Raw genomic sequence first — 22076 nt, 5'->3', positions numbered from 1 at the left:
GAGGTCGCTGGCTGGAGGTAGCTTGTCGAGGACGTCGTTAGACGAGTGCGCAGCAGCTTCCGCTTTGCTGCGACCGTTGCCGAAAAACAGTTGACCATTTCAACAAATCCTCTACAACGCACGTCAAAGCCGCGCACAGAACAACGAAGATGAGCGGCAGTGGCAGCGGTGGCCATCGCAACGTGGACGAGCTGTTGCGCATGCTCACACAGGCAGCGGACTGCATGATGGTAAGGAACAGGGGAGAAGGGAAGAACGACTGGTGCGAGCGAAAAGCGCAGGCGCGTTGCGTGGCTGATGGAGTCTGAGCGGCGCACGAGTGATGAATACACACGCATGGCGCGCGATCGGCACATACACTCGGCATGTGCCCCAATCCATTCACAAGCGCCAATCCACTCTCACTGACACACGCACACACACACACACACACACACACACACACACACATACACACACATACACACACACACATACACACACACACACACACACACACACACACACACAAACACACACACACACACGTATCCCACGTCAATGATAGGGCGTGACGCCCCAAACTGCAGAAACCATCAAGCATGCTGAGCAAGTGTTTCTGGACTTTAAGCGCACGGAACGGCCATACGAGCTGTGTTTTCAGATCCTCGGTGAGTGGGTTGTGGTGGGAACAGCAACGCCACATGTTTGCCGTGCTGCCAGCGCTTCTTGTGTCGGTCGTGCTGCCAGCGCTTCTTATGTCGGCACCGCTCACACCTAACTTCCCGTTTTGCCATGGTGCCGTCACTTCGTCCAGACGCCGCCAGCAACGATTATGTTATCTTCGAGACATTCGAGGCCATCAAGGAGGGCGTGATTCGCGAGTTCAGCGTGCTGGAGTCTGATGCAATCGCATCCATCCGCGACAACGTTCTTTCCTTCATCACCCGGCGACAAGGGTGAGGAGTTGTAGTGTTTGGCGCCAGGCCGTGCGTCATGCATGTGTGTGTGTACATGTGTGTGTGTGTGTGTGTGTGTGTGTGTGTGTGTGTGTGTGTTTGAGGCAGGTAACACGATGTGCCCAATCGCACGATCTCACCCATTTGCCACTGCAACTTCCATCTGTTGCGTCCTTTGCCTTGCTGTCCATGTGCGTGTGTGTGTGCGTGTGTGACAGGCTGGCGAGCTTTGCCATGACGCAGGGCTTGGCGTGTGTGGCCATTTGCTTCAAGCTGAGCTGGACGCATGCCGGTGTCGCAGACACCTTCTTCGAGCAAGCCGAGAGCCTCATCTTCCAAGATGACTCGTTCATGGTGCGTGTGTGCGTGTGCGCGCGTGTGTGTGCGTTTGCGTGTGTGTATGTTTGTGTGCATGTGCGTGCGTGTGTGTGTGTGTGTGTGTGTGCGTGTGTGTGTGTGTGTGTGTGCGTGCGTGTGCGTGTGCGTGTGCGTGAGTGTGTTTGTGTGTGTGTGTGTTTGTGTGTGGCCATGTATGCTTCGCTGCGATAACAATCGGCTGAACAACGTCAACCTCACCCCAAACTTGCTCTCTCCCTCTCCTTCTGTCTCTCTTCCACCTACCAGCAAAGTGTTGGCCTGTCGCTCTCCCGCCAAATGCTGCATGAGTTCTCGTCGTCGTCCAAGTCGAGTGCCGTCGGCCTCGCGTGGGAGTTCCACCTGACCGCCAAGCGCTCGTTTGAGCAGGACGCCCTCAAGCGCATCTTCGTCATCGCCGTCCGCGTCCTGCGGGTGTGTGTGTGTGTGTGTGTATGTGTGTGTGTGTGTGTGTGTGTGTGTGTGTGTGTGTGTGTGTGTGTGTGTGTGTGTGTGTGTGTGTGTGTGTGTGTGTGTGTATGTGTGTGTGTGTATGTGTGTGTGTGTGTATGTGTGTGTGTTTGAAGAGCGAGCGCTTGGCGCAAGCGCGCGCCACATTGTTCCTCATCGCTGCCGCCGCCCTCGCTCACTGCAGGTGTTTACGGAGCAGCAGTCGTACGCGAGCCACTACCACGTGCTCCAGCTGACACTGGGTGTCGCAGAGGCCGTCCTGCGCTGGCAGTTCTGTCCGGCCAGCGTCAGGAGGTGCGATGGCGGTGGTGGTGGATGGGATTGTGACGGGAGGAGTGGCGTGCCTGCGTTTTCACGGGATGATTTGCTATCGCTGCATTGACCCCTTGCTGTTGGACGCCACCATCATCACTGCCATTCACCACAACCACCACCACGCCGCAACATCTTACCGCCACCACCACCACCACCACCACCACTGCGCGTGCAGGCTGCTCGGGTCGTTCCACCACGTGACGAGCCCCTACTTCAAACCGGGACCGCAGTGGGCAGACGTCCTCGTGCCAAACCTCTGCGACATCTTTTTCAAGGTGCTCTTTGTTTGGATGCTTGGTGTGTAATAGTGGTGGTGATGTGTGTGTGTGTGTGTCATGTGTGTGTGTGTCATGTGTGTGTGTGTGTGTGTGTGTGTGTGTGGTGTGCATAAGGGCTCACGTGTTCCCCTCTACCATCCCCTCCATCGCCTGTTCAGCTGCACGTGCTGACGAGCGATGAGCCGGACCTGCTCCACCCAACGCAGCAGTGCCTGATACAGCTGGGCTGCGTTGCCACCACATCCTTCAACGACGTCGTGCAGCAGCTGGAATATCTCGGCGCGTATCTCCGCGGCCTGGGCGGTATTGCCCAGTCCCTCACACAGCTCGCACAGCACAACATGGCCGCAGTCACAGGTGTGTGTGTGTGTGTGTGTGTGTGTGTGTGTGTGTGTGTGTGTGTGTGTGTGTGTGTGTGTGTGTGTGTGTGTGTGTGTGTGTGTGTGCGTGTGTGTGTGTGTGTGTGTGTTTGTGTGTGTAAAATTCTGCGTTGCTTTCCTGCTTCAGGCTTCCCAACCACCATCAAGTAGCCCCCTCATCTCAATTACACCAACACCACCTCCAACACCACCACTGCTGCAGGGTCGACAACGTTGGCGCAGGCGAGCATGCTGTCCTCCGTCATGCGCACATTCAGGGCGACGTCGCTCAGCGGTCTGGACGAGGGCGAGCAGAAAAGCGTGCTGAACACGTTTACGGCGCTGACGGCGCTGTCGCTGCACTGCATGACGATGGAGGAGGATGACGACCCGTGCTACGCAGAGGCCTTTGACGCCTGTCTCAACGGGTGGCTCGCAATCGCCGAGGACGAGGTGGGGGAGAGGGGTGGATGGTAGCGGTGGCGCTGTTGTTCGCTTGTGGATGAGGGGCGCGAGTTTGTCTGTGATGTTTACATGCTGAGACACCCTCACACATGGCATACACATACGCACATGCGAACTTGTACCTGCAAACAACAATCCAGTCCCAGGTTCAGGCGTCGTGGCAGCCGTACTTGCAGCAGGTGTTTCAGCAGTATGTCGACAGTCGCATGCAGAAGGCGCAGCGTGATGCGCTGGCTGACGAGGAGGTGGAGGAGGAGACGGAGGCCGACGACGTGCTGTATCACGACCAACTCTGTGGTGTCGCCACGCTCGCACGCGTCCTCCCTGACCAGTCTCTCGGCACCCTGCTGCAGATGGTATGATCGTGTTGTGTGTGTGTGTGTGTGTGTGTGTGTGTGTGTGTGCGTGCGTGCGTGTGTGTGTGTGTGTGTGTGTGTGTATGGCGGTGTTCCGTGTCGTTTCCCTCGACCTTTGCTCCATCTGTTACCACTCCATCCACGGAAATCACCACCAACACATGTATTCGCGATGCTGCAGCTCAGCACCAAGGTGCCGGCATACATGTCCATGCTGACGACAACGGACCAGGACCAAGGTGTGGCGCTGTCCTTGTACTGGTAGTGCAACTGCTTGCAAGCGCGGCTCTTGTTTGCAGGCTTCAGCAAATGACACACACACACACACACGTTCATGTCATGATGCATCACATCGATTCACATCGCACACACCACGACATTCCACACGTCAATCCCCCCTCCCCCTCTTCAAATTACGTCAGCTGCGGTGTGCGTTGCGCATGAGGAGGTGCACTGGCTGCTGCTGATATCCGCTGCGGTCCTGGCTGATCCGCACGAGGGCGAAGTGCCGCTCATCCCACAGCAGATCACCGCCCTCGCCCTGCAGTGCGAACAGTCCGGTACGCAGTTACACGTGGTTGTGGCGCTTTGTTGGGGTGGTTTGGGTTGCGGTGTGGTGACAGCCGTGTTTGGCTCGCGGTGCAATGTTTGCCAACGTTTCTCTTGTGGTTCGTCCTTGGTTGCATTGTGCACATTTCCTTCTATCAGATGTCCGCAATCTGCTTCTCATACACACGCCGTCAGCCTCACCCTCTGCATGTACATCAGGCGTATCCAACCCTGCCGTTTCTATCGTGCGGCACGTGTTTGAGCTGATGCAGCACGAGCACCGCTGCTTCGACTCCGGCGCCGTCGCCAACCTCAGCCCGCAGGTCGGCAGTGGTGGTGGCGGTATTGGTGGCGGTATTGGTGGGGTTAGAAGGGACAGTGGCGCGGGTGTGCGTATGCAGCAGTACTTCGCTCGTCACTCCCTTTCCGACTTAAAAAAAAAAACCCATGCAGTGACTATCATTCCTTGCCGTTGCTACCACTCGACAGGTTGCTGCGTCGACGATGTTCTTCTTCCAGCGGGTGGCCAACACATATTTGCTGCTGGACGAATCGTCCTACTCGCAGCCGCTCAGCGCATCGCTCGTCGCCGCCTTCAAGGGCGAGGGCGGTGCTCACATGCTCGCAGTCCTCTTCCAGAAGGTGAATATGCACACACCATGCACGTGTCTGTAGACGGTGGTACGCGCGTGTGCTGTGTTGGTTGTTGTGTTCACGTACACATGCACACACACACACTCTCTCTCCCTCCCTCACACACACACACACACACACACACACACACACACACACACACACACACACACACACACACACACACACACACACACACACACGCAGATGCGGGTGCACGTGGTGCAGTTATTCAAGGACGTGACGTCGTATTGGATATCGCCTGCGCTGAGCAGCGGAGAGCACAACGCCGCGCTCGCCTTCACGTACACATGCATGCAGCGCTTTCTACAGGAGTGGGCCGGCGCCAACCAAACAAAGGTGATGGGATGGTGACAGCAATGTGGTGGTGGTGGTGGTCAAGGTGGTGGTGACAACTGAGGCCTTGATGGAACAATGCATGGTTTGTCGCGAGCGTGCATGTATCCGTGTTGCAATGAGCTGCGTTTGAAACAACTCCACATCATCAGTTCACACATACACGCACACGCGCAACTGTTCCGCAGGTGTCTTCGTCGCTGCAGGAGGATGAAGAACACGACGAAGTGCTGCTCGTCCTCCAAGTCCTGCACGAGCTTGCAAGCACAGGTGTGCCATGCAAGGCAATCATCGTGCACGCGTGCGTGTGTGTGTTTGCGCTGACATGCATACGTGTGAACTCCACGTGTTTTTCCAAGATCGTCCTTTTCGAATGAATTTGATTTCGCTGTCACACTGCATCTCATAATGCCACCTTGTCCTCCCATCATCGACACCAACATCATCATCGCGCTGGCCACGGTGCAGAGTACTTTGAGAACTTTGACCTGCACGAGACGGGTCCCGGTGAGACGGAGGCCGGCGACGTCGCGCTGCTCGGCATCAACCTCGTCGTCCCGCTCCTCACAACAGAGATGCTCCAGGTCAGGGTCATTTTGGTGTGTGTGTGTGCGCGCGCGACGGTGTGTGTGTGTGTGTGTGTGTGTGTGTGTGTGTTGTGTGTGTGTGTGTGTGTGTGTGTGTTGTGTGCGCGCGCGTGTGTGTGTTGTGTGTGTGTGTGTGTGTGTGTGTGTGTGTGTGTGCGCGCGCGCGCGCGTGTGTGTGTGTGTGTGAAGGTCCGCGTTCCTTCCTGCTCTTTCCATGGCCATAACCCCCTGCTACCACACCCATGCCGCTGACGCACTGTTCCCGCAACTTCACATCACCACAGGAGCCGCTGATTGCCAAGACATATTACGCCCTCCTGGACATGGCCTGCGAAGGATTTCCCGAGAAGGTGCATGCGCTCATCGTTCATCGTGCATCGTGACTGTAATCAGCCGCCTGTTGTGCACTTTCGATCACCTTTGCTAGCACCGCACTGCCAACCGCTCACACCATCCATCCATCCATCCATCCATCCATCCATCCATCCGTCCATCCATCCATCCATCCACGCATCCATCCCTGCAGGTGTATCACGGGTCTGCTGAGCTGCTGCAGCAGTTTGTGCAGTCGCTGACCATCGGCGTTCAGGCGCTCAGTGGGAACGTGGCACGCTGCTCCCTCGCCATCCTCCAAAACCTCGCCAGCGTCCACCTCAAATTCGTACGACACCCCGTGGGCGTGTGTGTGCGTGTATGTGTGTGTGTGTGTGTGTATGTGTGTGTGTGTGTGTGACGATAAATGTGCCATTGAGTGACACTGCTCTACACAAGACACGCACACATACATACTTACGCAAACACACACACACACACACACACACACACACACACACTTGCCTGTTCTCCCTTCAAGCTGGAGCGCGGGCACTCTGTGAACCCGGCGTTTGTGGATGTGGTGAAGCATTTCCAGCGGTTCGTGTTTGATTGGTTCGTGCTGCAGTCCTTTGACATGGATCTACTGGACCTGGCGTCCGGCACCCTCTTCTTCCTCATCTGCTGTGATATGGTGGGGCATGCAGCGCCGTGCTGTGCTGTGCCGTGCAGAGCACAACTTGTGGACCACGTGTCCCTTGTCGTGAATGCACGCGTGTGTGTGGATGTTAGGTTGCTACGAACTCGACTGTGCTCACCCATGTGTACTGTACGTGTTTGCTGTGCAGCAACAATTTGAGGCCATGTGCACGGAGCTGATCGCAGCGCAGGTGAACTCACATACCAGCTCATGCTTGACAACGCTGCAAACACGAGGGTGTCATTTCCCCTCCTTCGCTAACACACACACACACACATAAACACACACACATACACATAAACACACACACATACACATAAACGCGAGTACATACACACACACACACACCTTCATTCATACACGTCCATACAATGCTGTCACTGACTCACAATCTCTCTGCCGCACTGCTCTACACTGCAGCCTGCCGAGTCCAAAGAGCGCTTGTCGTCGGCGCTGTATGCGCTCGTGCACGACAACGGGCTCCAGTGCAAGAATACCCGCAAGAACCGTACAATATTCACAAAGAACTTTGATACCTTCCTCATGGCCGTACGCGCCTTCCTAGTCAAGCGATAACAACTTACCCTTCTTCTGCACGTGTGTGTGTGCGGACATGTGTGTGCATCTGCAAAACAAAAGCAGTCCAGCTGCAAAACAAAAGCAGTCCTGCTGCATACCATTGTCTGCGTGCTGTATTTCTTTCCTTGTTCTTTCTTGCCACCCCCCCCCCCTCCTCTCTTCCTCCCTTCTCCCTGTAGGTCAGCTGCATTGAAACGATTGCGACAGCGAAGGCGTTTATTTTCAGTCTACCACGATGCGATGGGCAGAAACAAAACAGCAGCATTGCCCACACGTCTACACTGAGAACAAACTGCACCTTCCTTGTCAGTCGTGGCACTAAGTTGTCTTGGCTCCAACACTCGCTCTCTTTACAACACAGGCGTTGCATGCATGCAAGCACGCAGACACCTGTCCGCCACAGACGGGTAAGTGAAGAACAAAAAGAGAGAGAGCAAGCGAGCAAAGGAAATTGGAGGAGAACCATTTGGCGAATGTCCCGCGGTGGGGACGTGCGCATACACATGCAAATGCACATGCACACATATGCATGTACGCACGCACAGAAACGCGTGCACAACGGCAGAAGCAACGCAGGTAGGTCAAGATACGAAAAAAAAAAAAAGTACAGGTCGATTTTACACAGCAAAGATAACAAGCGCGCAGCCAAGGAGGAAGAGGGAGGTGGAAGGACTGAAGGAGGAGTTGAGGACACAGTACTGTAGTACTGTTGGTGGCGGCGTCGTGACATGTGCACCACGACCATCACGGCCACAGCAGCTCACTCCTCCTGTTCCTCTTCCCCGTCTTCGTCGTCGTCGTCGTCGTCCTCGTCCATCTCGTTGAGGTTTGGCGGGACGGGGGTGGAGTGCGCCTTGAAGCGGCCCTGGCGCAGCGCTGTTGCAAACGACGGCGGGGTTGCAGATCCCATTGTTGTCGCCATCGTCATGGCCGTAGTCATGGCTGGCTGGTGCGAATCCTGCAAGAACAACAAAAAATAAATAAAATGGAGGCAACAAACGAAGGCGGCAGTTACATGAGTGCACGCGTGAGAGACATGTGTGTGTGTGTGTGTGTGTTGGGGGGGGGACGGGTGGACTCGGGTGCGAGCATCATTGGGGCAGCACTTGCGAGGGGGCGAGGGCCACAGGTGCAGCAAACGCGCGGCAACACACGAGCAACGCTTCATCCAACGCACCGTTGACATGACGCTGGGTGACCCGGGGGCCATTGTGTTGATCGCTGGCGAGGAGCCAGGCAGCAGCTGTTGTTGCTGTCATCGGATACGTGGTCGTGTAGTGTGTAACACAAGGGTGCATGAGCTTATCAGCAATGAATGGGAAATAACGCACAACAAACGCAACAATGCGTCGCAATGCAGACAGAGCACGCACACGCGCGCACAGACACACACACGCACACACGCACACAGACACACGCACGCACGCACGCACGCACGCACACACAACCACACACCTGTGCAAGCGGGTAGTTCATGGGGTGGACAAAGCCGTAGGGTCCTGATGGCGCGGCGAACATTTGCTGCTGTTTAGAGGGTGGAAAGCAACAGCGATAAGGTGGGTGTGAGAGGAGTGAAGGTGAAGGGCGGATATGGAAGGAGCCACGCAAACGCATGGCATTCATACTTGCGACAGGCGCATGCACAGAAACAGAAATACACATAATCCAGACCCACGCACGAGGCAAGCGCACCATGCAAATACACACAGCACACGAACAGACACTTGGTTGGGTCGCCTCGGCTCACCATTGGCTGCGGGTACTGCTGCATGGGCATCATCTGCCACATCGAGTTTGGATACATCATCATGGGATAGCCCATGGACTGTTGGAACTGCTGCTGTTGCATTTGTTGCTGCTGCTGCGCAAACTGTTGAGCTTGCATCATCTTGGTGGATGGAAAGATGGGAACATGGAGAGGGGGGGCAGGAAAGAAAGGGGACGTGTGAGCATGAGCTACAGAATGCATACATAGTTCGGCGAAGCAGCACATGCTTACACAAGTAAACACACACAGGCGCAAACACAAACACAAACACAAACACAAACACAAACACAAACACAAACACAGACACAAACACACTCACAAACACATACAAAAACACAAACACAAACACAAACACACTCACAAACACAAGCATACACACACTTACACACAAACCCCACCTGCATTGTCGCAGCGTCTGGGCGCGGGGGCATGCTGACGGAGCGGGCCTGTCTCGCACGAGCGGTCTTGGCCTGTGTGGACGAGGACGCATGGGAATCGAGTGATTCTGTGCTTGCACGCAACTGCTCCAAGCCTTCAGCAGCAGCAAGTTTCTAGATTCGAGGTAGTTGAAGCAAACAAAAACATGAGGCAGCAGCGAATGGCACGGTATGCAATCGCACGCTGGTATGCCAAACAAACACACACACACACACACACACACACACACACACACACACACGCACACACACACATACACACACACACACAATACACAAGAGAGGTGCAAGCATGACTTGCTGAACACCAACCTGCTGTGTCTCGAGGCGCTTGCGCACGGCTGTGCAGACAGTGCACATGGCGCTGTGGCAGCGCTCGTTGTGCTTCTCCAGCTGTTTCAGATAGAGGCAATCTAATAAAACACGCAAAGCAGAGGTCCAAAGTGCAGGGGGGAGGGGGGGGGGTGGAGCAGGTGAGGCACGTGTTTCAGCTGTTGTTGTTGCTGGAGGATGACCAAGCAAGTGTTGGCGCGTACCAACAGCGCGTACAAACAATCAGACAAACAGACAGCACCAAAGGCGCACCGTCTGTTGCATCCTCCCAGCTCAGATCATCGGCCTTTTGGATAAACTCCTTCATTCCCTTGCAAAACTGCAGCGAGCACGCCGCCTGCATCATCATGACACGTGGGGTGTGAGCAGGAGTATTGGACGAAAGGAAGGAATGCACACACACACACACACACACACACACACACACACACACACACACACACACACACACACACACACACACACACGCACGCACGCACGCACGCACGCACGCACGCACCTCGGTGCAGCTGCGAGAGTGCTTGATCATAAATAGGTCCTTGATCAGCTTTTCGGTGGTGCCTGCTGGCAAAACTGAAGCACGCTGCTTCTTCTGCATCATCATCACACATTTAGAAGTAGAGTGAACAGTGAGTGCAGAGTGAGCAAGCGGCAAATGGACGATGGTATTAACAGCTGGCACAACAGGTGTCACAGCAGCTGTCCCCACCGATGACTGTGTGTTGGTGTTGCTTGCATGCATGGATGCAAGAATGGCGAAGGAGGCGACTCACAGGTTTCGCGGTCGGCCCCAAGCGCTTCAAGATGGGGCTGGTGCTGGCGTTGTGTTTGAGCAAGTGCTTGAGGCACATCAGTGCGGAAAACGTCGTCACCGTGTCCGCTGTTGCCAGAGGAAGCGAGAGGGAACAACAAGCCAGACAGAAACGTGTGACGTGAGCTGACGAGCTTGTGGGTGGCCTTCGCACATCCAAACAAACCAGCAATAGCGCCGTCGCTTAGTGTTGTCACTTGGCTACTTGCATTCGACTCAAAACACTGCTGCTGTTTACACGCACGCACGCACGCACACACACACAGACACACACACACACACACACACACACACACACACAAGTGCATGCATGCACATGCCACTCACTGAGCATCTTGTTTGCTGGACCGGATGTGGCGTCTGTCTTGAGGGTCTTGAGCCAGGGCACGTATGCCTGTGTGACTTCTTCGTCCTTGGACTTTGTAGCGCCTCTCAGGTGGGACTTGGCCTCGATGATCTTTGAGCAGACGTTTGTGCAAAAGTCCATGACGGCTGGGTTGTCCATGGCCACCTTGCCAATGTCCATGCTTGAGCGGTCGCCCTCGTACTGAGAGCATGCGATGCACAGCACGTCGGCGACGCTGCTGCGGCGGCTGCTGCGCGGGCTCGAAGCCCCACTTGCTTTGTTGTTCTGTGCCATGACGCACGAGATGGACATTGCACCTCAAAACGAAGATGGGGGCAACGGGACAGGCGTGTGCTGATGCGGTGGACTGTTGCTGTTCGCGGTATGGGAGGTGTGGGAGGTGTGGAAGTCTTGGGGTGTGGAAGGCGTTGAGGTGTTGAGGTGGTCGAGTCGATATGTGGTGTTGCTCTGCTCTGCGCAATGTGGTGTTGCTCTGCGCAATGTGGTGGTAATCGAGGGGTCGAGCAATGGCGAGGCTGGGAGCGAGGTGGAAAATGGTTTTGATACCTGGCTCACGCACGAACACGGACGCAAACACGCCGTAAAACACATTCAAGGGGCAGGAGGATGATGTACCGCAACAACAACAGCAGCAGACGCAAAGTGAGGCGATAATGAGGTGGTGGGAGGAGCGGTTGGAGGCGCGTGATGAGATGTGATACGTGCGTGACGTTGGCGCGTCTCGTCCACAACCTCAATTGCATGGGCGTGGTGGTGGTTGGCTTCGATGACGCGAGACGGCGCTCGGGTGGCATGTGCGCCACGACGAAATGCACGCGCAAGTGCTGTTCACAGCAGGCACGCCACCACCAAGCAGCAAGCCACAATGGCCAGAACTTCACCACGCCACCTGGCTACACGCACCTCAGGAGGGAGGAAGTGAAGTAGGTTCGTGGAAGCACGCGAGGAAATGCCGATAGATCGGTGATGCTGATGTCACCAACCTGTGAAGGAGGCTTGAGAAACACCCGATCGTCGATTGCCTGCAGGCACTGAAGAGAGAGGGTGCGCAGACAGGAGAAAGGGAAGGAAGACGCGATCGCCGAGCGGAGAGCAAGCACACGACAAGAACGAGGGGGGGGGGGAATGACGTTGGAATGGGCGGGTTGGTGTATCAAAAGCAAATGACGTGAGTCAAGTGCTCAACGTCAGGTTGGGGAAGCGCGTGATTGTGATGATGTGTTCACAACAAACCAATCCCAAGCGAAACACGGGTGTGGCTAGTGGTGGGGTTTGATATCACTGGGGCGGCGTGCCAATGATGAATAGCGCAAGCAAGGGCGGTGAGAGTGGCTCACCTTGTTGTTGTTGCGTGTTGCTTCGTTGGCTTGCGTCAACAGGTGTTTGAAACGCTGATCTCCGGTGGTGTCAAACGTTCGCTGCCGCGATGTGTGTATGGGGCGGCTTCTGCGCGGTGTGTGTGTGTGTGGGTGTGGTTGTCGCTTGCTTGTGTCTTGCTGCTGCCGCGCTGACACGGGTGAAAACGAGACGCCGCAGTCAGAACAACCACAGACGCGTGCAAAGTGGTGTGTTTTTCGTGCGCCGCGCCTTGTGATGTGATTGTGACTGGGGTGCCGCGTGTTAGGTTTGGTTGTCGTGTGGGTGAGCGCGCTGCTGTGCCAGCCTTTTTGTTGCTGTGCTTTGCTTTCTTCTTGGTGGGGTGTGATGAGCGATGATGCGAGAAGGTTTTGGAATGATTACACTTGACTTTGTGTGGGTGGGTGGCGTCGCGGTGCGTGTTCGTTTGTTTTGTTTGTGTGTGGCTTTCACGGCTGTGGCTTTTTTGTGTTTGTTTTGTTTTGTGTGTTGTTGCGTTGTTTTGTTTGGTTGTTGCTCGTGCCTTCTCCTTTCTTTGCAACTGCAACTTTCCCAAAAGCCAGCGTTGGGCCTACATTCGCCTACGCGACCGCGAAACGCGCGCCAATTTGTCCCAACCCATACCGATTCAGGACAATCTTGATGCAATGCCGCACGATTTGCACACTTTGCATGCCCCACATGACGTCATCGCCATGCGAAACGATAAGGTGGAGGCGACATCACAAAGTGCTGTGTTGCAAATTGTCAACAGCTTCGATGCAATTTGCAAATCCACAGAATTCTTTTTTTTTTTTTTTGCTGGGCGCCAAAAAACGAGAATCGCACACATCCACACACACGAAGCCAGAAGGTGAACAGACGAACAGAGACAGTGGACGAGGCACCCCACCACACCAACACACAGCAGCACCACCATCATGAGCTCAGCCAAACAAGGAGGTGTGCGTGTGCGTGTTTGTGTGTGTGTTTGTGAATGTGTGTTTGTGTGTGTGTGTGAATATGTGTGTGCTTGTGTCTGCTGCTGCTTCGACACGCCTTCTCCCACGCACACTCACACATGAGCACACACTCACACATGAACGCACACATGACCAGGCGATGACCCGCTGCAGCTGGACCCTGCAGAGCAGAGGCTCATCAACGAGGAATACAAGATCTGGAAGAAGAACACACCATTCCTGTGCGTGTCACTTTGTATACTCACGTGCATATGTGTGTGTGTGTATGGTGTGTATGCGTGTGTGTGTGTTGTGAAAGACAACCTCAGTCGTGCTGCACCTCATCCCTTTCTCATTCACCCACGAACACATGCATTCATTTTGTGCTTGTTCAGGTATGACATGGTCATGACACACGCCCTCGAGTGGCCTTCGCTGACTGCACAATGGCTTCCCGACGTGACCAGGTGAAGAAGTCAAGTGGGGGAGGGAGATTCACTTCGTTCGCTCGTTCGTGTGCGTGCGTGCGTGTGTGTGTGTGTGTGCGTGCGTGTCTGAAACCTTGACCTGCGTCAATAATGCACAATTGGCTCACGGGCATCACCAATCTTGTCTTCTCTCACAGGCCGGAAGGCAAGGACTACAGCACCCACCGCATCATCCTCGGCACCCACACGTGAGTCACCCACTCAGTGTGTGTGTGTGTATACATGTGTACGTATGCGTGTGCTTTGTTGTGTGTGTGTGGTTTGCCTGTCTACCTGTGTTTCCTCCTCGTTGCCTCACGTGCAATGACTGCAACACACACTGTGCAGGTCTGGTGACGAGCCAAACTACCTGATTGTGGCCAATGTGCAACTGCCAAACTCGGACGCAACCATTGACGCACGCAAATACGACGACGAGAAAGGAGGTGGGCCTTTTTGTGTGTGGTGGAATTTGCACACCGCGTACTGCACTAAGCTTGATCGTGTCCGTGCTCTGCGACCACATGCCAGCGGTCCCTCTCACTCACATTTCATCTCACACGAAACCAACCAAACACACCCCCTGGCTGTGTGACGTCTGCTTCCCTTCTGTCGACACAACCCCTCAGAGTATGGCGGCTTTGGTTCGGTGGCCGGCAAGGTGGAGGTCAAGGTCCGCATGAACCACCCAGGAGAAGTGCACAGGTAACACGCTTGCTGCTTGCTGCTTGCTGCCAATGCACGGTGCACCATCACAACAGCAGCACCGTCATCTACCGCACTCATTTCACCATCACCATCACCACCACCATCACCACCACTACGACCACCACCACCACCATGCTGGGCAGGGCGCGGTATATGCCGCAGAACCCGCACATCATCGCCACGAAGACGCCGCAGCCGGATGTGCTCATCTACGACATCACCAAGCACCCGTCCCAGCCAAGTGCGTTCATGTGCAGGTGCATGAGAGCGTCTGATTGTGCTCTGCGTAACGAGTTGTTGGGAGCCAGTCGGAGGTGGCGGGATGGCAGAAAAGGCCGGTGCTGGGAGTGAGCAAGTCTTGTGAAGGTAGTCAAGTCAAGCACGCATGCACCAGCTTTGCTTGAACCTTCACACTGACTTTGTTTGTTCTGTCTGCGTGACACGTGGACACACAGAGGCCGGCGACGAAGAGGTCAACTGCCAACTGCGCCTGCGCGGCCACACAAAGGAAGGGTGCGTCGACACGTGTAGGAGTGTGCGTGTGTGTACAAACGCGTACGAACGTGTATGTGTGCGTGTATGCGTGTGTGCGTGTATGTGTGTGTGTGTGTGTGTGTGTGTGTGTGTGTGTGCATGTGTGTCTGATGGAACCCGCCTCGTTGCCTCATTCAATCGAGTACATGCTTTCCTGTGTTCACCATTGCAGCTACGGCCTCTCGTGGAACCTGCACAAGGACGGCCACCTCCTCTCCGCAGCCGACGACATGGTGTGTGTGTGTGTGTGTGTGTGTGTGTGTCTGTGTCTGTGTGTGTGTGTGTGTGTGTGTGTGTGTGTGTGTGTGTGCGTGTGTGTGTGTGCGTGTGAAGATGATTGACAACAATTTCCTCCTCATGTACTTCAGCAGTTTCACCACTCACTGACACCCCATTGCACACCCCGTTCCACCTCCAAACAGCTCGTGTGTCTGTGGGACATCAACCAAGGCACAACTGGCGACAACGTCCTCGACGCAACGACAAAATTCTCAGGACACTCCGCCATCGTTGAGGTGTGTGTGTGTGTGTGTGTGTGTGTGTGTGTGTGTGTGTGTGTGTGTGTGTGATATGTTGCCATTTATTGACTTTCACTCCACGCATACGTGGCATTTCGTTCCTGCCCTCGCCTCACATCAACCTCACCTCTCACATCAACCACCGTCGTATACGGTGGCAGGACGTGCAATGGCACGCGCTGCACGATTCCCTCTTTGGCTCCGTCGGCGACGACTGCTTCCTCAACATGTGCGTCGCTGTCACACCACCCACCACCATGCGCTGTCTTGTCCAATGTGTTAGATTGCGCGTTCTGTATTGTGTGACGAGTGCCCGCTTACGTCCCTGCTTAATCGAATTTGGCACCATGTGCACGTTCATCTGACAACCCCACGTGCTCATTCATGACGCAAAACACGCTCCCACACCATACACCCACCCACGTCAACAGCTGGGACACGCGTGTTGGTGACAGCACGCGGCCGCGCCACAGCATCAAGGCCCACGATCGTGAGGTCAACTGCCTCTCCTTTAACCCCTTTTGCGAATACATCCTGGCGACAGGTTCAGCCGACGAGGTGTGTGTGTGTGTGTGTGTGTGTGTGTGTGTGTGTGTGTGTGTGTGTGTGTGTGTGTGTGTGTGTGTGTGTGTGTGTGGATGCGTGTGTATCTTGATTATGTTTGCGCCATCACCCTCCCAACTCGTGGCAACCCGAACCTCCCTCACCCACCCACACATCATCCACTTTCGTCGCTCTGTAGACGGTGGCGCTGTGGGACATGCGCAACCTCAAGGTGAAACTCTTCTCGCTCGAGTCCCACACCAACGAAATCTTCCAGGTCAGCATGTGTTTGCGTTTGTGTTTGCGCGTGCGCGTGTGAGTCGTGTTTGCGATTGCGCTGACCGCGTTGCCACCTTGCGTGTTGATGTGTTCCGTCTCCGTGGTCGTGGTCAGCTGCGGTGCACAACATCCTTCACCACTCACCAACCACCACTTAACATCCGTTGCCACCCACCAATCTCCAACGACTCACCTCCCGTCGACCACCAACAGGTACAATGGTCGCCGCACTACGAGACGATTCTTGCGTCGAGCGGCACGGACAGGCGCGTTCACGTCTGGGACCTCAGGTGAGCCCACACTCGAATCTTTGTAGCTGTGGGTGGAAGAGGGAGGATGTTATTCGACCTTTGACTCGCCTTTCATACTCACACACACACACACACACACACACACACACACACACACACACACACACACACACACACACACACACACACACACACACACACACACACACACACACACACACACACACACACACACACGCACACACACACACACAATGCATTGCATTGCATTGCAGCAAAATCGGGGACGACCAGTCTGCGGAAGACGCCGAGGACGGCCCGCCAGAACTGCTGTTTGTGCACGGCGGCCACACGTCGAAGATTTCCGATTTCTCCTGGAACCCCAATGACCCATGGGTGGTGGCCAGTGTCGCTGAGGACAACATTATGCAGATTTGGCAGATGGCCGAGAACATTTACAACGACCAGGAGGTGGATATCCCTGCCGCCAGCCTCCCGTGATGACATATGCTGTGCAAGTACATGTGTGTGTGTGTGTGTATTTGTGTGTGTGTGTGTGTGTGTGTGTGTGTGTGTGTGTGTGTGTGTGTGTGCGTACATGCGTACATGCGTGTGCCATGCATGCCCTTGTCACATGTGCTCGCGCCATATTTCTTTGCGTCATACTCCCCTGCGTCCAACGACGCGTCTCTTTTTCCCTAGCCCCGTCTTCTCTGTTTTTGTTTGTCAACGTGAACCTGGTGCTGTTGTATGTGGGCTACCGCTGAGAACCCCGCTAACAAATGAAACATCGATAGAATCATGCCACAAGCAAGACAAGACAAGACAAGGCAACCAAACTCGCTTTTTTTGACCGCGGATGAGTGCGAAAACTGCCACACAAAACAAACCAACACACACACACACACACACGCATGCACACACACACACACACACATGCACACACACACACACACATGACACACACATGACACACACATGCAAACACACACACACAAACACGTAAACACACTAGACGCGCTTCTTTGCGCGCCTGCGGGTCCTGGAGATGCGCCAGGCGTCGGGCTCCTCGTACTTGTTGTACAGCGGCTCAATGCGCTCGTTGGCCTTGCGCTTGCTCATGCGCGTGGGATCGGCAACCTTGAAGAAGGCGGGCGCAAACTCCACCAGCCACTTGGGGTCGATGGTCGTCACGGTGCGCATGTACTCCTTGGTGGTGACCGCAACCTCGTGGTACACCAGCCACTCCGGTTGCCGGTTCCACAGCGAGCTGCTCGGGTGGATGTACACCTGCTGCTGGTCAACAAGCGTCTTGTAGCCCTCCGTCGGGTCCTTCTTGGCGGCGTTGCGGAAGAAGCCGGACGTGATGGCCATCTGCACGCGCTTGAAGTTGCGCCCGCAGGACACAATGTCCAGCTTGTGCCGGTCCATGATGCCAATCATCTGCTTGCGCACGTCCTGCGCGCGACGCAGCGACCGCGCGTGGATGAAGTTCTCGTAGCACCACGGGTTGGAGCACTTGTTGTTCTCCCACGAGCGGTACACCTGCAGCAGCGTGAGGTGGTCGCCCTCCATCTGGTGAAACTTGGCCTTGCGCTGGTCGGCCAGCGCAGCCTTCTCCTTCGGGCGGTAGAACACGCCCTGCACGGACAGCATCGACACAATGGTCAGAATCTCGTCGCTGCAGCCCAGGTGCGTGGACTGGATGAGCATCTTCGACAGCTGCGGCTCCAGCGGGAACTCGGCCATGCGCCGGCCCAACCGCGTCAGCAGGCCCTCGTCGTCCAGCGCCCCGAGCGAGTGCAGGTTGTCCAGGGCCAGGATGAGCGTCTCCGTGGGCGGCGCGTCCATGAAGTCAAACGACAGAAGGTCGTTGATGCCCATCGCCTTGAGCGACAGCACCGTGTTGGCCAGGTTGGTGCGCTGAATCTCGGGCACCGCCGTCTCCAGCATCTCTTCGCGGTACGCGCGCTCCGTGTACAGCCGGTAGCACTTTCCGGGACCCGTACGCCCGGCGCGCCCAGACCGCTGGTTCGCCTGCTGCTGCGAGATGGGCGTCACCACCAGCGAGTCCATGCCCGTCTTGGAGTTGTACACCTTCTGCTTCACAAACCCGGGGTCCACCACGTAGTAGATGCCGTCGATGGTGAGCGACGTCTCCGCAATGTTGGTGGCAATGACGACCTTACGGCCGCCCGGCGGCGCCGGCTCGAAGATGCGCGTCTGCATCTCGCTCGGCAGCGCAGAGTACACGGGCAGGATCAGCAGCTCGGGCATGTCCTTGCCAAGCGCCTTCATGCGCTCGTACAGAATCTCGCACGCCGTGTCAATCTCCTCCTGGCCCGTGAGGAACAGCAGAATGTCGCCCGGGGGCTCCGTCAGGTGGATCTGCATGATGGTGATGAGCGCGGCGTCGAGGTAGTCCGTCTCCGGGTCCTTGGTGTACAGCGTCGTCACGGGGAACGTGCGCCCGGGGATGGTGAAGATGGGCGCTTCGAAAAAGTACTCGGAAAACTTCTCAGAGTCGAGCGTGGCGGAGGTGACAATGAGCTTGAGGTCGTTGGGCCGTTCCAGCACCGCCTTCTTCAGCAGGCCAAACAGCACGTCCGTGTGGATGGTGCGCTCGTGCGCCTCGTCCAGGATGATGACGGAGTACGCGCTCATCGCAGAGTCAATCAGGCACTCGCGCAGCAGCATGCCGTCCGTCATGTACTTGATGCGCGTCTCCGGGCTGGTGCAGTCCTCAAAACGGATGGTGTAGCCCACCTCCGCGCCCAGGCGGCAGCCAAACTCCTCGCTCACGCGCTTGGCAACGGACATGGCGGCCACGCGGCGCGGCTGCGTGCACCCGATGCGGCCCTTCTTGCCGTACCCCATCTCGTAGATGTACTGCGTCATCTGCGTGGTCTTGCCAGAGCCCGTCTCGCCAATCACAATCAGCACCTGGTGGTCGTGCACGGCCTGCATGAGCTCGCTCTTGAGCTGGAAGATGGGCAGCGACCTGCGTTGCTCCTCCATCGACTTGTCCGTCTTCTTGCCAAACGACACCGCCTTGCCGCCAATGGTTGCCCGCTTCCACTCGGGCATGTCGCGGTGCTCCAGCCGCCCGCGCGACGCCTCCACGCGGTTGCCGGCCTTCATCGGGTCGTGCCAGTCCTGGTCCATGACGCGGTCGTCCGCCTGCTCCTCCGCCTCGCGCTTGGCATTGCGCAGCTCGCGGCGCTCGCGCACCAGCTCGGCTTGCGTCAGGGCCGCGCGCTGCAGCGAGCCGTCAGGGTTCTTCACAATGCGCACGGGGGACAGGTCGACGTTGCGCGTCTGCCCGGAGAGGAAGGCGGGCTCCTCCTCCACCAGCTCAATCTCCAGCTCCTCGTCACCGCCGTCGTCCTGGGGCAGCAGGCCCGTCTCCTCGTCGTAGTCAGGGTGTTCCGTCGGGTCAATCACACCCGCCGCAATCAGCTGCTTCAGCTCCCACTTCTCCGGCGACGTCAGCCGCTTCTTAGCGCGCGCGGGGCCCGTCTCCTCGGGAATAAACACCTCGTGGCCGCGCGGCTTGTCCGGGTTCTGCCCACCAACGGGCGGGTTCATCGCCCCGCCAACACCGGCACCCGGTGGTGCTTGCGGTCCTGGCGCTGATGCCGATGCTGATGCTGCGCCGCCCGGCTGTGGGAGCAGCGGTGCTCGGCGAGCGGCGGCAACGTCCTCGCCGGTGGACTGGTCAATGTCCTTCATCGTCAGGCTGATCTTGTTGTTGATGCGGGACTGCACCTTGACATACACCGTCTGCCCGCGCTTCACCACGTCGTTGGGGTCTGCCACGTGCGCGCCGGTCGGGCTCATGTTGCTCACGTGCACCATGCCGTCTGGCCTGCCGCGCACGCCGAGCAGCGACACAAAACACCCGTACTGCATGATGCCCGTCACCTTGCCCTCGTACACCTTCCCCTGCACGGGCTCCGGGTCCTCATCACCGCCTGCGCGGCGGTCACGGTGGTCGCGGTCGTGGTGGCGGCCACGGTCCCTGCTCCTGCTCCTGCTCCTGCGGTGCCGGCGATCGCGGTGGTCGCGGTCAGTGTCTCTGGTGTCGTCGTCATAGTCGTCCCATCGCCTGCGGCGCGGGCGGCGGCGGCGACCGAGATCGTCCCGGTCGGGCGAGCGTGTGCGGGAGCGGGAGCGCGTACGGGACCGACGGCTGCGGCGATGGCGGCCGCGACCACCAGGGGAACGCGAGCGCGAACGCGAGCGACGACTGCCACGATCACGGCCACGATCACGGCTGCGATCGCGGGGTGCGTCGCGTGTCTGGGTGAGGTGGCGGCGTTCTGGGTGCACCGCGTCCACGTCCTCTGGTGGCGGCGCATCGTGATCAGCGCCGGCCGTCTTGGAGGAAGAGAGGAACGACTCCAGGCGGTCCAGGGCTTCCAGCGCGATTTGCTTATCCTTGGCTTCTGCCTCTGGGTCGTTGAGGTCTGGCGCCTTCTTGTCGGGGATGGCCAACGCAGGGAACGCCTTGCGGCGCTTCTCCGCCTTCTCATCATCTGGCTTACGCTTGGCATGCGCGGCGCCATCGCTGTCGTCGGCGCTGCCATCGTTCTGCTCCGATGCCTGTGTTTGTGCCTTCTTCTTCTTCTTCTTCTTCTTCTTGCTGTCGGGTGTGAGGCGGTCGATCAGTCGCCACAAACTGAGTGCAAAGGGTGCCTACATGGTGGGGAGTTGGGAGGGGGGAGAGGGGTAAAACAGGATGTGAAAAGAATGAGAAAGGTGAGACAGGTGAGGGGAGGCAGAAGGGTGTGTGTGTGTGTGTGTGTGTGTGTGTGTGTGTGTGTGTGTGTGTGTGTGTGTGTGTGTGTGTGTGTGTGTGTGTGTGTGTGTGTGTGTGACTCGCATCAAGCACGAGACATTCAACCGTGCAGTAGCGCTTACATCCAGGCCGCCGTCCATGTCGTCCAGGGCTTGCCTGAAGCTGTCTGCGTTGTCATGTTCACCGGCCAAATGGATCAGGAACTCGGCTGTTGTTTGGAGTTGGAGAAGCATGAACAAGCGTGAATACAAGTAAGGTTCGAGAAAGGACAGCCGCGCTGAGAGAAAAGCACGTGAAACAGGGACAACACACACACACACACACATGTACTCATACACACACACACACACACAACAAAACACACACCCAAACACATTCACATCCACACGCACACGCACAAACACATTCACGCACAGCACACGACGCACCGAGTGAAGGGTCGGAGATGCCGCAGTTGTTCTCCAGCTCGGTGACGACTTTAGACACCAGCGAGAGCTGCTGGAGCTGCTCGACGTCGTCCATCGTGACGGCTGTCGAGTGGGTTGTTTTTGGCTGTTGTTGTTCCTGTGTCCTGAACGAGCGAGCGAATCAAAGGTCTCACTCGGAGAGGTGAAGACTCTGTTGACGTGAGTGCGACCACAACCACACAACCTCACGAACGATCACAGCAGCACGGTTTGTCGGCGTTGGCGTTGCCTGTGATTGTGGA

General features: G+C 56.6%; 4 protein-coding genes across 4 annotated transcripts; 2 read left to right on the top strand and 2 right to left on the bottom strand.

Moving 5' to 3' along the window:
• The first annotated feature begins 110 nt into the window (after window positions 1-110).
• On the top strand, window positions 111-7458 carry PTSG_02852 (uncharacterized protein). The gene is made up of 22 exons (XM_004996303.1): window positions 111-230; window positions 548-650; window positions 797-938; window positions 1157-1292; window positions 1563-1727; window positions 1948-2057; window positions 2254-2353; window positions 2515-2713; window positions 2939-3168; window positions 3321-3536; window positions 3718-3775; window positions 3959-4096; window positions 4305-4408; window positions 4575-4727; window positions 4926-5078; window positions 5264-5345; window positions 5544-5659; window positions 5947-6012; window positions 6189-6323; window positions 6516-6668; window positions 6823-6864; window positions 7095-7458. Exons 1-22 carry the CDS (start codon window positions 150-152, stop codon window positions 7248-7250), a joined length of 2838 nt encoding a protein of 945 aa, XP_004996360.1. The 5' UTR covers window positions 111-149; the 3' UTR covers window positions 7251-7458.
• On the bottom strand, window positions 7455-12807 carry PTSG_02851 (uncharacterized protein). Its single transcript, XM_004996302.1, has 12 exons — window positions 12307-12807; window positions 11873-12000; window positions 10930-11515; window positions 10565-10671; window positions 10291-10383; window positions 10044-10128; window positions 9771-9871; window positions 9420-9572; window positions 9001-9141; window positions 8709-8777; window positions 8431-8505; window positions 7455-8211 (listed from the first exon to the last, which is right to left on the bottom strand). The coding sequence occupies exons 3-12, from the start codon at window positions 11258-11260 to the stop codon at window positions 8014-8016; spliced, it is 1353 nt and encodes a 450-aa protein (XP_004996359.1). The 5' UTR covers window positions 11261-11515; window positions 11873-12000; window positions 12307-12807; the 3' UTR covers window positions 7455-8013.
• A 327-nt stretch (window positions 12808-13134) lies between these two features.
• PTSG_11931 (histone-binding protein RBBP4) lies at window positions 13135-17370 on the top strand. The gene is made up of 15 exons (XM_004996301.1): window positions 13135-13267; window positions 13424-13508; window positions 13662-13733; window positions 13892-13942; window positions 14082-14179; window positions 14363-14438; window positions 14585-14682; window positions 14897-14954; window positions 15148-15208; window positions 15398-15490; window positions 15655-15722; window positions 15925-16051; window positions 16236-16313; window positions 16529-16605; window positions 16842-17370. Exons 1-15 carry the CDS (start codon window positions 13246-13248, stop codon window positions 17065-17067), a joined length of 1290 nt encoding a protein of 429 aa, XP_004996358.1. The 5' UTR covers window positions 13135-13245; the 3' UTR covers window positions 17068-17370.
• On the bottom strand, window positions 17299-22058 carry PTSG_02848 (DEAH box polypeptide 8). Its single transcript, XM_004996300.1, has 3 exons — window positions 21796-22058; window positions 21490-21575; window positions 17299-21264 (listed from the first exon to the last, which is right to left on the bottom strand). Exons 1-3 carry the CDS (start codon window positions 21887-21889, stop codon window positions 17578-17580), a joined length of 3867 nt encoding a protein of 1288 aa, XP_004996357.1. The 5' UTR covers window positions 21890-22058; the 3' UTR covers window positions 17299-17577.
• Window positions 22059-22076: the final 18 nt, after the last annotated feature.

The sequence above is a fragment of the Salpingoeca rosetta genome, assembly GCF_000188695.1.
Source record: "Salpingoeca rosetta unplaced genomic scaffold supercont1.6, whole genome shotgun sequence".
Taxonomy (NCBI): Eukaryota; class Choanoflagellata; order Craspedida; family Salpingoecidae; genus Salpingoeca; species Salpingoeca rosetta.
The sequence above is the reverse complement of the archived record's forward strand: the minus strand, read 5'-3'. Positions and strand labels throughout refer to the sequence as shown.